At 38.8% G+C, this 17,646-nt stretch overlaps 1 protein-coding gene across 1 annotated transcript in view; it reads right to left on the minus strand.

Annotated features, from left to right (window-relative positions):
• KIAA1244 (KIAA1244 ortholog) overlaps positions 1 to 17,646 on the minus strand; it is a 90,464-nt gene that overhangs the window by 39,610 nt on the left and 33,208 nt on the right. Inside the window, exons 5-9 of the mRNA XM_010574635.1 lie at positions 13,942 to 14,010; positions 8,710 to 8,832; positions 7,088 to 7,130; positions 5,994 to 6,072; positions 2,557 to 2,661 (exon numbers count right to left, since the gene is read on the minus strand). Coding sequence (XP_010572937.1) covers positions 2,557 to 2,661; positions 5,994 to 6,072; positions 7,088 to 7,130; positions 8,710 to 8,832; positions 13,942 to 14,010 — 419 coding nt within the window. The remainder of the gene's footprint in view (positions 1 to 2,556; positions 2,662 to 5,993; positions 6,073 to 7,087; positions 7,131 to 8,709; positions 8,833 to 13,941; positions 14,011 to 17,646) is intronic.

Below are 17,646 nucleotides of genomic sequence, written 5' to 3' on the forward strand. Positions count from 1 at the left end.
TCAGCATGCTAGTACATATGGAAATATTTTTGGGTGCTTTATAAACATGGTATTGATTTTGCAAGTTCATGTTGCTGCACAGTGCTGTCCTTTACAGGATAGCACACCTGCCTCCTTCATTGGTTGCAACCTATTGCAAGGCAGAAATTCTAGTTTCATACTGTTAAGTGTTTCACCTTCAGTCCAACTTGGGAGCTCTAAAAAAACCCAACTAAACAAAAAACCAGTCTAGGTTAACTAGAAGACCTGATGTTCCATCACTGAACTGCACATGCATGTATTTTAGTAAGCACCCTTAGCTGTGAGCCTCTGTTTTGCTGGCTTTTGAGAACATAATTAAAGCCCTCTACAGTAACTCAAAGTGTGCATTGTAACTTCTTAACTGCCACTACACACTAAAAACACCATCCTTCCTTCAACTGTCTTTCTGCATGAACACTCAAGTTAAGTGATTCCGCACTAGCAGATCACTCTTCTGTGGAACCACAGCCAAAACCAACTCAGCACTTTGCTCCATTAGCTGTTATTTCAGCTTTGCACTCATGCACTTGACATTTTACTTCAGTCTGCCAGACCCTAATTTAAAAAGCCAAGTGCTGCATGAGAACGCAGTCCCAAACCTCATTTTCACCCACATGCCTCAGAGGTTCAAGCTACCGCCTAGAGCAAGCACCCAATGACAAGTAATGATTCAGCACAAAAAGTAACACATCCTCCCTCATAGGTAAGTACATCTTATTTTCTCAAGATTCTTACACAGTCCAGAACTTTCATTGCTTCTCTTAACGTGCTTGCTAAAACAGCTCAGCTTTCTGAAGTCACAGAAAGAAAAAACCAGCTTTTAATCAGACATCAGGTAATGACTTTGAGTCTGCTTATTCCATTTCTTTCTCCAATCAGGTACACTTCAAAACACATAAATTCACTGCTTAAGAAATGTGCCTGCCTGAAAGCAGGCATAATCACAAGTTGCAACAGCAACATATTCCCCACACATCTGAGTCCCATCAAAGTGCTTCTGTATCAAACTATGGAGAACACTGTCAGAAGTACACAGAGCTAAATCTTCTCTGTCTGCTCCCTTCTTTATCTTCTGTTGACAACTGACTACAAAGTGCCAGCCAGAGAGAAAGTTGTGTGCACGTAGGCAACCGCTCCTTAAAGAACAAAAGACAGCTATCGGTTTGGTTCACAACTTCACTAGACAGCTAATGAATTAATGTGTACTTATACTGCTATATATTCAGAATTATGTTTGCAGTTTAAACTGTTTCATGTCTTCCTAGTGTTGTTTTCCCCTCCCCCGACTTCATCTTAAGCGTGTAGCTGGAGGATGCATATTCCTTGGCAGCAATGCAGGTTAGGAAGTCCTGCCCCTGATGACTTGCCCTCATGATACATAGTTATGAATACAAACACCTGTAGATTTGAAGCGCAAAATGGATCATCAAAATTATGTAAATTTAAAATAAAACAGGAAGTGTTTTCTTTTAACTGAAATAATTTCAATGACCTTGCTTACAGGATGTCCCTGCAGTCAGTCACATAAGCATAAACAAAGGGCTGGGTGAAATTTAAGGGCAGAAACTTCTGAAATGGGTTTGCCATGAAAGAGAGAATTCTGCTTTTACATTAGAGCTCCCAGAGGCCTCAGCACAGGGTCCCTGTGCAGCACTGCCAAGTGTTATCAACCTGAAGACCTCCCAGTCCAGCTGCCACTGATTTTCTTGGGACAGCAAGGGAAGTTATGGGGTCCTCTACATGTTGCATCCTTAGAATTGGGTCCAAGTCAAACACTTCCATTTCAAAAATTACAGGGTAAAAGCACAAGAAATGCATTTTCCATTAACAGTCACATATATCTTTTCTTAACACATTCACAGGATGGGGATGGACTGCAAGGAACTGCATATTAGTTACATTCTTGCCTTATTACTATGACTCAATTGTCCATATGCTATAAAAAAAAGCACTACTGCAAACAAAAAGAGGGAAAAAGATTATTTCAGGTGCTCCAAGGTGACGGTATCAAACAATTTAGATGTAGGTATGAACACTAAAGATGTCAAGCCTTTCTGGTGAAGTGTATTAAAAAGAGGATTGCTGGATAAAATGGAAGCACCGTGAAGAACATTTAGCCTCAGCCCTTATACAATGCAGGTCATAAGTATTTCTGGTCACCAGCACACCATCTGATGTTAATTTTGCTTATCGTCCTGTGCTACTGCATCAGACCAGTAAGAATCTCTACAGCACCCTCCTACAGGAAGCAAAATATTTGTGTGTTTAATGGCACACATGAATCCAAACTATTGCAGAAAGCATAAGAGATTTTCTGTTCTGGCTAAATACATTAGACTTCATTACAGTGATAAGTCACTACAGGGATTTAATGTACTAGCTGAGTATGAGGTCCTAACCAATCTTATATGAAGCACAGAATGACCTGATAGTGGGTTAACAGTAAGCTCTGCTCACATCTGGAGATTTATTACAGGTTTGTTTGCATGGCTAGGGGGAGAAGGCCCTTTTATACTTACAAACTGATGTACTCACCATATTAGATCAGTGAATCCTTTGTGCTGGTGCATGCTGGGAGAGGAGCTGTTTAACATGGAGAGGATGCACTCCAAGTAAAGAAGCTGCAGTTGCCGATTGTCACTGGCAAGGAGAAAAGATGCCATTCATGTCTCATTAAAACAAAAATTACTTAATTTTCTAAAATAACTATGTTAGTTCACTTGAAAATTATACCACAATTTACAGCAGTGATTTATTTTGCTTCTTCCTATGGATTTACAATGGTGTGATCAGCTTTATCATCCCATTTATTTTGTACTGGTCACATGCAGTGATCTACTACTTTAAAAAAAGATCTATGTGAAAAAAGGTGAAGAAGAAAACAAAAATAGTTATTAAAATTCAATCTAAAAACTTGAGGAGTAAGGAATGCTTAAACAGAGAAAAAGGAGACAACCAGAAGATTTTGGACTACTGCATAGTTTCTTCAGGCAATCTGAAGGGCATTTAGGCTGCTCTCTTCTGGTTATTTTTTTTCCCCTCTTTTCTTGGTGACAGCCACAATGGTCAAAAGTCAATGTCTATGGGCAGAAAGTCGCATGATGACATGGCTACCTTTCAGGGCCTTGCCAGTTACTTTGTCAAAACCATAAACACAAAGTGAGCTTCCTGAGAAAGGATGTTAAAGATCCTGTGGAGACCTGGAACTGATACACTTGGAACATACAATGAGCTTGTACCTACTCTAAGAATTAGCTGCAGGATTCAAGAGACAAGCAAGGCTGAGGTCTGCCTTATGAAAGGAGCTGCCCATACCAATTGCACTCACATTCTGGTTTTCACTCCTAAGACAACTAGGATTTAATCATTCTTTTTTGGTCTGAGATGAGAGCTGGAAGAATGTATTTTCTGATGTATGATGGTAGTAAAGGAAGCTGTAAAGAACAGATTTATCTTAACTAAAATTAAGGAATGGGAAATGTCTACTCTTCTGTCACTGCCTGAATTCCTTTTGTTCACATAGATGAATTTTCATCCAAGTAGAACAGTAGTACCTGTTTCTCATGCCATTCAGAAAACAGCGAATCCCAAGGCTCGAAGCTAGACTTTTAACTCTGTGCTATGGAGAGTTTAAAACTGCCAGCTGGCTATATATTTTAGAGGTGATAGCCTTTTCCTCACAACAGTCCACACCTATCTGGAAAGATGCACACATTCCAGGTATAGTTGCCTTCCCTCCCAACAGCTTTTCTTACAATGTGTCTTAATGCAGATCATCAACATCTTGCAGTTGACACTTGCATGGGCACGCACAGGGCATCATCCCTGCCACCTTGATTTCTCTGATGCCTCTTACTACCAAATTGTTTTCCTGCAGGTAAGAAACGAATATCGCACTCCTGCACACCTCAGGATAGCTGGTGTGTTCATATCACTGCTGCCACAAATTCCGGAGTCACCAAAGTCACCAGTGGTCCTGAAAAAAAGTTTCACCTCCCTGAACCCTTCCTCATCACTCATAACTGTGCCTCCCTCAAAACCAAATTCTAATAAGCTTGAAATTTAGAAGGAGGAATTAAAGTAATCTTCAGACTAAGAAATTAGAATAGGCAGTATAGCATACTAAAACCTCACTTCACTGACCTGGAGGTTATAAAGTTAAGCTGCTGCCAACCAAGTGTTTTGAAGGAGATACCAAAATTGGCCTTGAAAGAAATAAAGGCTTTTCATGTATGGAGTTAGCTCTTTAACAAGCCATCCTAACTGAATTTCTTTTCCTCACATTCAATCAGAATCCTTTACTATGCTTTGCTCATAATTAGAGATCCTAACAGTCTAGGTACATAGTTACAAGCATGAAGTAAATCACGGCTCCGTATTTTTAAGTCCTCTGAATTTCTTACTGTACTTTGTCTACAGCATGCCTCAATCTGTTATAATTCAGTACAGTTTTATAGGGAGCTGGGATTGCAGATAATTTTTTTAAAGACTTTCAGTGATTGAGAGATCCTGTCAGGTAGTTTAGTTTTGATATTTCATAACCAGTAATTCAAAGTGATTATCATATGGTGGACAATACTTATCAGATGAAAGCTGTTTATAGCTTCACATGTGGGCAAAATTTGATACAAAGAATTAATCTTTCAGCTGGTTTTGCCACTTGCTATTGTTAGATATGCACTTTTGAAGACGTCTTCTTATTGTCCTGTAACTATGCATAAAACTAAAAAAACCCACCAATGTTCCTTTAGATGATTCAGAGACATGCTTCTCTTTTGCCAAATGCTGACACTGATTAAATAATGCTAAGTAAGGCACTCTTCCCTTGCAAATCTTGGTGTAATTAGAGACACTCATGGGAGGAAAGTCTATAGAAGAACTGCACACAAAGATGTCTGAGCTGTCTTCAGCTCTGGGAATTTCCTAAGCCATAGGTTTCCTGAAAATGGTAAAGCATATAAAAGGAAGTACCAACGCATACTTGTTTTGTGTATCTCCCATTTCCCCGAGCTCACCACAGGCTACTTTCAGAGACATATAGGCGAACCAAAGAGACAACATTATGCTACATTCAAAATAGTTTCAGAGTGGCTTTTTCACTACCACTCAGGTGATTTGCAACTGGCAGTAGTAGCAAGTTAAATCTTATTTTACTGATACAGAAACAATGTTGTCAAGTGAGAACTTGTTTTTCCTTAAAACTTCCAAATAATGTCTAGGTTGCTATATTTCTATTTTTAAATAACTGCTGTATAATGTTTGCATTGCTTTTAGTTGGCTTGTCACCTCTTTAACACTTAAGGCTTTTTTTGGCTCATTTCTTTATAGACCATTAGTCGAGCTATGCTAGAATGCCACAAGAAGTAACTTTTAACTCGTCAGTAAGTATCTACTCTTACAGTACTGGCCAACAAGAGACTCTAGTATTTTAATGCAGTGTAATACCCTATTACCGCCCATAATAACTGCATTTTAAAAGTTAGGCTTACGCATTTCCAAGTAGGTAGAGTCTATGGTATTCCTAAATTTAAGGAATGCTTTGGTAATGCAAATCATTTCAATTGGATAAATGCCGCCTTTCTAAGAAATATGTGTTAATTCATTCCATATATTGTTTCTGTTAGGTTTTTCCATGTCTCTTGTAATTGTCGTTCTCTCTACAATGGTTGCTTTCAGGACAGAAAAGAAAACTTCTCCTTTGACAAGTATTTTGCTGCTGTGTGGAAGTTACTTATAGATTAGATTTACTGGAAGCTCTTTAAAGCTTAACAGTGCACAAAGAAGGCAAATTAGTTTCTCATCTCAAGTGAGGATTAAATTAATGCATCATGAACAACACTTTCTCTAATAAACACTTCATTTAAGCACAGTTTTGCTTCACAATTCCAGAACTACAACAATACAATCACACATATCAGTGAAACTCTCAATCTCCAGGTAATAAATTCAAATTATAAACTGAAATAACTCACTTTATGACAGCCTGGAGCTTCTCACAGAGCACAGTGAGGACCGATACAACATCATCACAAAGGGATTCAGTTGAAGTACCTCCAAAAAGGACAAAGATCAGAGACATTACATATGTACAGCTGGATTACAACCTTAATTCACTGCATGGACTTTCAGAGCTGGTCAGAGCTTCTAAACAATGAGCAGGGCCGCCAAAATTCATAGAGAAGATGTAGTAGGAAAAGTCCTAGATTGGAAAGTGATCTCCACACAATGAAAAAGCAGTAGTATTAAATCTGGAGAGAGCATTGATTGCTTACATGTATTTACAGCTTAGCTGAAATCCAATTCAGATAATAAAATAAGTATGCAAATAAATAATAAAAAAGGACTGGCTCCAGTACTCGTACATGGCAGTTAAAATTTCTGTATCTCTCCCCGCAGTTTCTTTGCTACACAGCTTCTGTTGTCTGATCTTAAAAGAGGATGCTTGTGCACTTCAAAGATTTTAGCCTCTATCCACACAAGTTCTCCTGCAGAAATCCAGTGAGAAGGTCAAAAGCAGGGATTGTTTTTACCTATCAGGGAAGATGTTGGAAGTTAAGCCAGAACAGGAGTAAAAAAAAATTCTCTTGTAAAATAATTATTTGGCAAGCGCGAACAGACCTTCGCTAGTGATGTGCTGTCAAAAGCTGCCATTATATAAACCACATCTCTGGCCTGAAATACAATAACACAATCATTTCTAGATTCCACGTCCTGCTCCATGAATCTGTTTCAATTTAGGAAGTAAAGGCAAGGCACCTACTAAAGCTTTCTCCAGAGCACTGAAACTCCTTAATTACAGAAGTTAGCACCTTGAAATAATCATTTATTACTATGTTGAGTGCAATGCTGTTACCATGGTCCAAATGAAGACACAACTGAAAATATCAGGAGCTAACAGGGCTGTCTCAGTTCTTACCACAGCTAACACAGAGAGCATCAAGCAATGGACAAGGTAAGAAATCCTGAAGATGCAATTCCTGTGACATCAAACAGTACTGTGCTGATGAAAGGAAAGTGAATAAAAAAGCTGGATTGGAAGGAGTCACTAAAAAAGTATTAGAAGTACCTTGACTCTTGAATTTCTGCAAGGCGTCATGATTTTCAATTGTCTGTAGAGGAAAGGCAAAGGTGGTGTAATTGGTGCAAGGGGCAGAAAAACACTGTAAAAGCAATACTTTAACAGTAGAGCTTTCTTAACAAATCCATGTCCTCTATCTGTTTTGAGGTTTTTGTTTGTTATGTTTTTTTTAAGTGAAGCTTTTGCAAAATGTTTTCAAAAATTCCTTAAGATCCGCTTTAACAAGTCATTTAGATTTAAGGAACTCATATCTCATTGAGCTGAACTAGGATTTGTAAGTCCTTAAGGGATTTCCTACACCTGAACCAACTCAGTAATAACTAGGCACGTAAGCTGCATTGAAAATTACTGAGGAAAGCATAATCTAGATTTCACAAAGTACTTTGAAATCAAAATTAATTGAGTATTAGAGAGTTTATCACATTGTCATTGTTAATGTTAAAGTGCCAACACAATTAATGGCAGTCAGGAAATGGAAACGACCTCTTACATCATTTGGTTCAGCTGCAGTATAGGATTCTTCCTATTGGTGCACAAAGGGACCAAGCCAAATTCTTCTCTCAAGCATCAGCAACAAACTGACAGGAACTAAATGCAGCTCTCATACGCTTTTGCCTGCTCCTCAGCTAAGAACAGAACTTACGAAATTCAGCTTTCAGACCCAAACTGAAATTTCAAAACTACTGGTTTTTGCTTGTTAGTTTATTTTGGTTTTTTGTTTTGTTTTGTTTTTGTGTAAACGTTTTGGTTAGTAAAATGAACCTACTTAGCACAGACAGAAGATAAGTTTAAGTAAATGGATTAATTCTGTTCTGCAGTTGCTCATTAGGATAAAAGTAATCTAGTTTACTAATCAAAAATAGAAGTGATCATCTTAACCCAAAACAGATGTAAGGAAAATAATCTGTATAACTACAGTCCTTAAAATTTCCTAATAAATAGAAATTGACATTTACAAATAGTATTTTTTTGATAATATAACATACAAAGGAGCATGAACGAATGTAAGAAGCCAATGTAATTTCATATGTGCCCAGAACATTTACAGTTTTGCTGAATATGTGCTGGGATTTCATTCAAACAGCTCTCATGGATTTTAATAATGCAATAAATAGAATTTATTTTTTTGCTAACAACCAAGCAAAGAATTCAATGAGCTTGAATTATCTTCTATAAAAAAGTAGAAGAAAAACCTCAATTACACTTTTCTTAGCTGAGAATTTGTTTTGTTTATGTAAATATTTGTCATACAAAAACTTTTGGCAAAAGGATTTCAATGAACCTTAGGAAAACAAGCAAACAAAATAAAGAATGGAAAAGGAAAAGGCCAAGGCAGCCTGACATCAGAACAAAGCCTCTTTTGTTTAATGGAAGGAGAAAAAAAAATCAGCCAAGTAGAGCTGACAATGTGAGAACTGCATTTCTGATAGACTGCTCTAAGGCAGGCACAGAGTCAGAGCCAAAAAAAAAGCTTTTAAACAGGATTAATCGTGGAAGTGTCAAATAAAAGCCATAAGGCACAACAAGCCAGTACAACACACTGCATTCAGAGAAACAAAAAGGTACGCAGCCATGGACATGGAACCATTTGTTGATGCCAGAAGGCTCACCATGTTTTCTTGCTTTTGTCGTAACTGTAAAGTCAAGTCACTCAACATTTGGCTGAGGGTTGCCCGCACAGCGGTGTTAATGCTCCGCTGGTGACAGCTAGATATATATGTCTCAATGCAAACCTGATGAGGAAACAAGATAGCAGTACATATATATGAACTGTGACTTACCAGTAACACATTTTAGGAGGATACCAAAGTCTCTCACATGCAGATAGTCAGCCTTCCTTACTATTTCACATTGCTTTATTAGCACATTATCAGTTTTCAGCAATATGGAAAACTGAGTAAGCAGCAAGCAGCATACAATTCATCAGCCTCACAGCTGCAGGAATGGTAGGGCAAAATTCGCAAAGTCTCCTTCTGTCAAATCCAAGTGATTTTGTCACTTGCCTTGCTCTGTAGATAATTCACTAAATGCTGCTTCGATTGTTCGTTTCTAGGTACTTATTTGTAACTACCACTCTGCAAGTCTGTATCTGCAATGTAAATATCCTCCAATTCTTTAAGGTTGTTGCTTCTGTTGTATAGGTATTTGCCACTTTTTCTATAATTAATTATTACATACTGCAGCACATCTGAAAGCCTTTGAAGGCCTTTCCTAATGCATAAAATACAACAGCACTTTACCATAAATAACACAAATGATTGCCTCTTGATAACTGGCAATCAAGCCAAGGGTTCCTCAGCTCAGAGTTCCCATGAGAGCCAAGGTAGCAATGGAAGAACACTGATGGATCGTCCAGTTCCCAGCTCCATGCCGAGCTGCTGGCAGTTTTTTGACACTGTGCTGTGACCAGAGTTGTGCTTGACTTTTGCCCCAGATAATGTTAGACCAATATTTGCCAAAGCATAATGCAGCTAGGATCCTGAGGACAGCACACTGCAAAATGCAGTTCCTATCCTTGATCAGATTTTCTGTGGGAGGTGTTGGTCTCTATAAGAGCTTCTTTAACTGTAGTAACCACTGTAACTACTGCACAGTAACTACTAAGTGGATAACAGTCTTGATAGAGCCGAGTGGGTTTGCAACAGAACTGTACAATACAGTCTTCTCAGACTGTGATCCGAAGAAGCAGTTTTGGTCCTTTGGCCTACACTGAGCTTTATCATTAACAATAACCATTAAAAAAAAAAAAAAAAAAAAAAAAAAAAAAAAGACTGTTGACATACTTTTCAGTCTTTTATTCTGCCATCGTTCAGATATATAGCTAGTGAGAAGAACCATGAATATAGATTAAACTAGCTATGGAAAAAAATTAAAATACATAAATATATAGTATAAATGATATGCATGAGGAGTATACATAAATGCATCTGATGTATGTTTTTGAATAAGAAGGATATTATGTGATGTAAAGCCATTTTTATAGTACTCCAACGAAGATGAGTTTTTAAGAGGGAAAAATTAAAGAGATCTGATTACATAACCTAATCGGTATTGACACGGGCACACGGACAAGACTCTTGGTTGTTTCTAACTCCTGCCGAAATGAAACCAAGCTATTCCATTGACTAAGAAAGAAAAGCTGTGGGCTCAAATTTAAGGTGAACATGTTGCTGGCACATTTCTGCATTTCTTAAAGTAGAGTGGAAAACAATATAGGTATGTTCCCAAAACTCCTCTGACCTCCTCGCTTTGGGTGACCTCACATCTCAGCGTTTCAATGAAGCCACAAGCACAAGAAAACATGACTGAGTTTCCTGGATACAAACTATATCTTAAGTGAGTGATCTAAGACATCACACATGGAAGGTACTTAATTTTGGCTTTTGCCTTATTTTCCAACTACACTGAGAGAGAGCATTCCAGAGCTTTTCAAGTGTATGTACATCACTCGTTATCTTATGCTAGAAACACTATGCAAATGACAAACTGCAACCGATTATCTCCTTTGGCAGTATACTAGAACAGGTTCCAGTTGCACGTATTTGCAGGATATAAGCAACTGAATTGACAGCATACCTCATTCTTGTTGCCTTTTTTCAATATTCCAAGATCCCCCCAAATAAATAAGGGATTTTATTTAGCTTAAGATCAATTAGTCAGTGACAAAGATGGCCTTGTAAATTAAAAGAAGGCCTGGACCAACTCTGCCCATCATTCAACTATCACCTGAACTCCAGTGAATGAAAAACCCTAAAGCCTGTTAACCATGTACAGCCCTTCACAGAGGCCAAACCATTCCAGTGCTGCTGAGATCATTCTCTTGAGCTGTAAGTCTTTTTCTAGAGTACTTGAATTAATTGATGAAATACCATTCTTAGAGGTAGGCTGACTTTCTGGAAAGAGCATGGTTGATATCTCCTTCTTCTCTCCCCTCCCCATGCCAGCTAATAAGCAACACTACTGTCCACTTGAGCTCTGATGTTATGGAAGGCCTGTGTTCTAAAATGGCTGGGCAAGGTACCTTTTGAAAAGCCATTGATGAAGAAGCACCAGTAAAAATGCGAGAGCTCAGGGCCCCAAGGAGGTGTGCAATGGACTTTTTGATCATTTCATGCATTCGGGGACTTCCAGCTCTATGGCATGCAAAACACAACTAAGAGCAAAACACAGAAGGGTTAGCCAATGAAACATAACAGAGTAAAACAAAACAAACCTCCAAAAGGTAGATGGGAGTAACAAATGTACACATAAAAACAAGCAACAGCATGAACTAAATTTTCTTGCAGAGGTGTAGGCAAGCATGGGAAGGTGCACAGAGGAAGAGTTAGTCTGTTTTCAATACTATTAATCCTTTAGCCACAAAATACAGTACTCTTCATGTTGGATGCCTTCTTAATTTGAAGTTGATAATATTCAGAAAGATTTGGGGTGCCGTTATTTTGTACACATGAATTGAGAATGATCAGACAGTGCAAAATGGCCAGACTGTAGCCTTGTTTGTCAGAGAGAGTCCTCAGAGAGTTCTATCAGTAATGCAGGCAGCACCTTTCCAATTCTGCAGTGGCTCCACTTAGCTACAGAGGGCAGGCTAGGAAAACTAAGGGACTGACTAGGAAAGAAATGTCAAATAGCAGGGGCACTGGAACAGAAAGCTCCTCTGTCACTTTTCCCTTAGAGCAAGTCAGAATAATAAATGCTGAGGCTACACAGCTACTGAACCCAGAAATAATTTTCTGTCCTACTGCTTATAAAACACAGAATTCAGATACAAAGGCATACTGATTCCAGCTGTTAAAGTCTTTGCCTTACCTAAAACCTGGCCAGGAGGAACCTGAGGAAGCATGTATGTGCCTGGTGGGACTTACTAATTAGAAAGACCTAGGCATTCACTAAGGCAGTATTTTCTCAAGGAGTGTGGGGAAAATAGCTGCACCTCCAAACACAAACATACATGCTCTGTATCACAGCTTGTTCCAATTCCCGGAATGAAATTAAAGTTTTGTTTGCTTTGCTGGCACATCTCAGCCTGCATCAGAGCTCCTGTTCATTTTCACAGAAAAAGGACAAACTATCATTGTGCTGATTTGTACCACCACACTAGCAAAGGTTTTTAAGAGCCAGGCTAGCCTTTTAGGACTGAAAGTGAAGTGCAACTACCAATAACAGCAGAGTTTAACCTATGAAAGAAAGCTGCCATTTTTTAGAATGTTTTAAATTAGTAACAGCCCTGTTCTAATCCAAATTTACAGAGAAAAGAAAATATGATTTCTGATGTAGCTTATAGCACACAGAGCATGATGATTGACCATTTTCCCCCAGACTTAGGCAGTGCTCTTAAAGATTGAAATCTGAAGGGATTAGAGCCATAAAATGCTTTTCCCAGCAAGTATTTTGTCCAAGCTAGAGCTCTTTACCTACAGCAAAGAGATGTAATAAGCTGAATTCATCAACTTTTGTCTTGCATGTTAGAAAGTCTCCTGAGAAAAACTGCAGCTGGGGAAACTGTCTGTATTTTCTTCATTTTGGGACACCAACGTAAAGAGGGTTTAGTAAAACTTAAAAAGTTGTGGTTTGCTCTAAATACCAATTCAGTTCATCCTTGCTGCTGCTACAGGTGGGGCTTACAAAGACCTCCAAAAATAGCCATACCTTATGTTCTCACATAGCACAAGAGAAACCAAAGTCGAAGCTGTGCAGGACATCTGGAACGATTACTACTTTTTTTTTTTATCCTGTAAATGTTATATACACAAACTGTTTATGTTATCCCCCTGCCTTTTAAAACCCATTTTTTACAAACTGGCAGCTCTGTTCTTTGGTTCCATGTTATCCCTACAACCCCATTCTCAGCTTCCAATAGGACAATGCAAGGTCAATTTTATTCCTAAACTTAGAAAATACTGTAACTTCCAGGTAAAGTGAACTATTTTCACAGGGCATTTTTCTTTTTTACACCACCCCCACCCCCACCCCCACCAAAATACCAGAACCTGAGCAGGAACACTTCTCTAAATGTCTACATACACTTGGAGTGTAGGACATCTATATAATCTTTACGTTGCTCCATGGACATTAGCTCTCCCCATACCATGTTAACAATATAATTTTATAATATGTTCTGCACACAACAGTGTGTGCTGTGCAGGAGGATTAAGTGTTCCCGTGCATCCTCTCTAACCTAAACAAACAACCCCATGTCTTGCTACACTCTGTACTAAAAATATCACCCATCTACAAAGGCTCACTTAATAGACCTGCAGGTATGTTTTTCTACAGCCAAAGCTCCTTTACAGTTTAATTCAGACTAAAATCTAATGGAATAAAGGGAGAAGAGTGACTAACAGCACCAGAACTACACCATATATCTAGAGGAGTAATAAATCTTTTACTTCAATGTATTAGGAAAAAGATACACACAAGGCTTACAAAGCACATTGTGGCACTTGTGCTAACATGGCACTTTGTGGCCTACACACCTCTCTTGAGGAAACTCTCATTAGCTTTGCTCTTGCACCAGGTAAGGAACCAGTACAGTGCTGTTTTATAAAGAACTCAAGGACATTTTTCTATTGCAAAAGGCAAAGTAAAGTAAATAAGAGAAGTAATAAATGTGCAACACTGTAATACACAATTGTCAGTTTCCAAAAGTGCCTTCCCATGCAAGCCCATCAAGCCTGCCCAACTTGCAACTACTTCTTCACACTAGACATAAGGTAATACCAGTCCTTAAGATGGTGACTGTGATTTGGACTAGTTCGGTTTCAGGGTATGTATGGCAGACACACTCCAGGTAGCGGGGAAACATTAAGTGACACAAGCAATGGTACAACAGAGGCACTTACCTCAGCAATCTTCAACACTGAACTCCCATTCAGCTCAAATGTGGAGGTATATGTTATACAGAGCAAGACCTTGAATCACAAGAGGGAGGAAGGAAAAAAATTAAGCTGCATCCATTACTGCCTCCCTTCCCCACCCATGTGCTTTTAGCCACAGCTCCTTCCATTTTTAGAGCAGACATCAGATGCTTCTTAGCACCACGTGCTACTGGGATAAAGGAGATGGCACACTCAAGTTGCTTCCTCCTGAGAAGCTGCAACTGTTGCTCCCAGAGGTACAGCCCAATGGATTATTTAACGTTGTCTCCTACATCTGACCATGGAAGGAAGGACAACCCAGTGATTAACTCTGGCCTCGGACTTGATATCCAGAATCCACGCATATTTTAACCACAAGCTTTGCATGATTTATAATCAGTCCTTCCATTCATTTCTATCAGTATAACAAAAGAGGAAGGAAAAAAATGCATGCAATGCAAGTTATTACTTAGGTGACATAGATACGTATATATTACGTGAAACCAGATGTCAATTACTGCTTGACACGAGGATTTCCCAGCCTAGGATATTTCCAGTAAGTGTATTATAGTCCTTTGATAATGAGCAGCTAAAAAACAATTCACAAGCCCCAATTCATGAGGGAAGGCTTGTCCTGTCTTGAACTCAGCAGGAGGAATAAGAACTAAAAGCCCTGTCCAAAACCTTACTTTGAAGAGAAGGGGAGTGGGAATGTGATGTGAGGTGATCTACCAGGGATAGTGTGGCAGGCGAGTGGGGCAACACGGTGAAAGATGCTGTGGTGTGATGCCTTTAGTGTCTGGAGATGTCATCCCTTACTCCTCACCTTCCTTTCCAATCCATCCTGCCCCACAGAAGACTGAGATAGTCTGAGCTACTGTCCTCTCTCCTTCAAAGCATAAAATTCACTCAGTGCCAGAATTTATGCTTGGCTTGATCTGAAATAGTATGAGTTTCTTGGGATAAGTGTACCAGCAAATATCCATCACATTAACACTAATGTATTGGTCCCTACAACTTCTCAGCCCCTAAGAACTACTGTTCTCTGCTTCACAATGAAATTCAGGGCATCAGATAAGTTAGCATTACTGGCTGTTAACCATTTCTTTTATTTATTACATGCTTTTCAGTGGTACTACGTTTTTATTTTATGAGTAGGTTCTGTGACAGCTACTAATGCACAACACCCTGGGGTAATCTCCTTAGCCTAGAATGCAAAACAAACAACTTTGTCACAGTGTGTCTGATCAGAGATTGCAAGTTAAACACAAAAAGGAGGCAAAGGGATGCATGTTTGGAAAGATTATTGCCCTCTGGTTCCTGTAAAGCATATTTTTCTGACCTTTTCTTGTGTTGTACAGTTTCCACCTTATGGTGGAACAGCAAAAATTTATGATGTAACAACTTGAAGCAGGAAACTAGACCACCTCTCAGGTGCAAGCTGTATCTTCTCTCTAGGTAGTGATGATCTCTAGAAGCATCTCAGAGCCTTCATAAAGAACAAAAAAAATGCTGATCTGCCAGTTAAGAGAGGCAGACGACTCTAATATAGCATTGTTTAGCATGCTGGAGCCACTGAACACTCATAATTACTGCTGAATCTCTGCTTGGGAGAATACTCCTCTCTGTAGTTATGTTGCACCAGGGTGGGGGAAAAAAATCCATTACTGGAAAGCAGGCATTTAATAACTGTACGAGAATTTGAATTCTCTGTACAAGAGCAGCTTGGAGCATTAGCTACTTGCTCTTACAGGTACAGACAGAAGAGCCTGTCCATGGATGAGTGTCCCATTTTTCTGGAGAAGGACATAAATAACCTTCTTTCCATTTTGAGAGTCAGACTGAAAAGTTTCTATGCACTGAAATGCACTGCACCTTTACAAATGTTTTTCTCAGCAGAAAAACTGTATTTCACTACAGGATGTCACACCTTAGTCCAAAGTTGGGGGGCCTTTTGTTGTTTGCTTCTTTGTTTTGTAAATAAGATACCAGTCAGGAGCTCAATCCTATTCTTACAGGAGATGCTTTTACTATTAAAAGTGTTCCAAGAAAACCATTATGTAATGGCAATTTTACATTTGCCTATATATGTTATTTTGCCTTGACTCTTACTCAGTCCTTCATACAGAAGCTGAGTAATGTGGATAAATACTAGAGGTAGTAAGAACAGAAAAGGACATGCTACTCTTCTGAAGTACAATAGTCCTGGACCATAATCTCTTTTTCAGATATTTAGCATTTACCTTCAGAGCAAAGCAAAGTTTCTGAGCCAAGTTTCTTCTTCATAGTTTCCCTTTTCCGTGAAATGGGCAAAGTGGATGTTCTCATCTTATGTGTTACACAACCTACCTCAGTATTACGAGGAGAGATACAAGCTATGGAGCACCTGAACTTGCCAGAGAGGGAAATCTAATTCTAATTACAAATGATTAAGAATATTGTACTTTGTATTTCTTGATATGAGCTCTGCAAATTTCTCTGCAATCCATTGCATTTGCTGGCACATGGACAAGTACCAGTGATACCTTTTTTCCTGTCCACAGAGCAAATCCTACAGAATAGCTGAAAAGTAAATGATCAGTTACAAAAACCCTCAATAATCTCATTTGGTTAATAAGTACGTAAGTTATAAGGGCTGTTATTTCCATCTGCTGCTCAGTCCATACCTCCAAAATTTAAAACTTCAAAACTGAACAATTTTGTTTGGCACTAAGTGAATTCTAAACTATTGGCCAGCCTCGCAGCCAGCTGTTGCGCCTCACTTTCTCAGATGTTAACAACTCTGAAATTTTGACATTTCTAATAGTTGTGAGAGCTCAGCAGCTGGCTAAAAAATATATGCAGTATTTAAGGAAAAACTGTGATTTGTATTCTGCAGACACTGCTGTGTAAAACACAGGTACAGCGCACAGTTCATAAACCCAGAGACAGACAACTGTCACCTCCCACTGATAAATCTCTTCTTATTATGCTAAGAGCCAAGAGGGACAGCTAGGCCCATGACTAATCTTCTTCAGTGGTTTGCATGTCCTGATTTTCCCTACTTGTAAAACCTTGTTTCCTTCATATAATTGTTTGCTTATCTTGGCTTGGTACAGTTTGTTAATACCTAGTGCTTTCCACAGATCAAAACCTGGAAGCCATATACTACAATACATGGAAGTACACACCAGTTTTGGCATTCTTATAGGACCTTGCTCTTCAAAATCTCTTCTGCCTCTCCCTCCTTTTTTTTTTTTTTTCTTTTTTTATTTCCTACCTTTATAGAGCTGAACTGTGAAAAGTTAGCACAAAAGTTACATGCCTAACCCTTTCTGTCACAAGTGCCAATAACCTGCTTGTAACAGGTGAATGACAGAAAAGTCAGATATCAAGTGCAGTAAGGAAGTGATGATGAAAACCTTCCTATGAAGCAACAGGGAATTTCAGCAAAAAGACTGCTAAGTTTTGACTGCTACTCTTGTATAAAATGAGATCTGGGAACCTCCTAGCTAGAGAAAGGGCATATGATCTGATGTGATCAAATGACAGAAGCATTACAAGTTATCAGCCAGTATATTCTTGGCTTACTCCACTTGCTACCATCTTCCCTCACAAATCACTTGTGAGATCTGAAAGATGGTCTCTGATCAATACACAAGACTGCTCTCAGCTATGATTTCCATCAGCACTGCTGCAGGGCTCATTTAC

This window comes from Haliaeetus leucocephalus, unplaced genomic scaffold (assembly GCF_000737465.1).
Source record: "Haliaeetus leucocephalus isolate CR32 unplaced genomic scaffold, Haliaeetus_leucocephalus-4.0 Scaffold450, whole genome shotgun sequence".
NCBI classification, from domain to species: Eukaryota; Metazoa; Chordata; class Aves; order Accipitriformes; family Accipitridae; genus Haliaeetus; species Haliaeetus leucocephalus.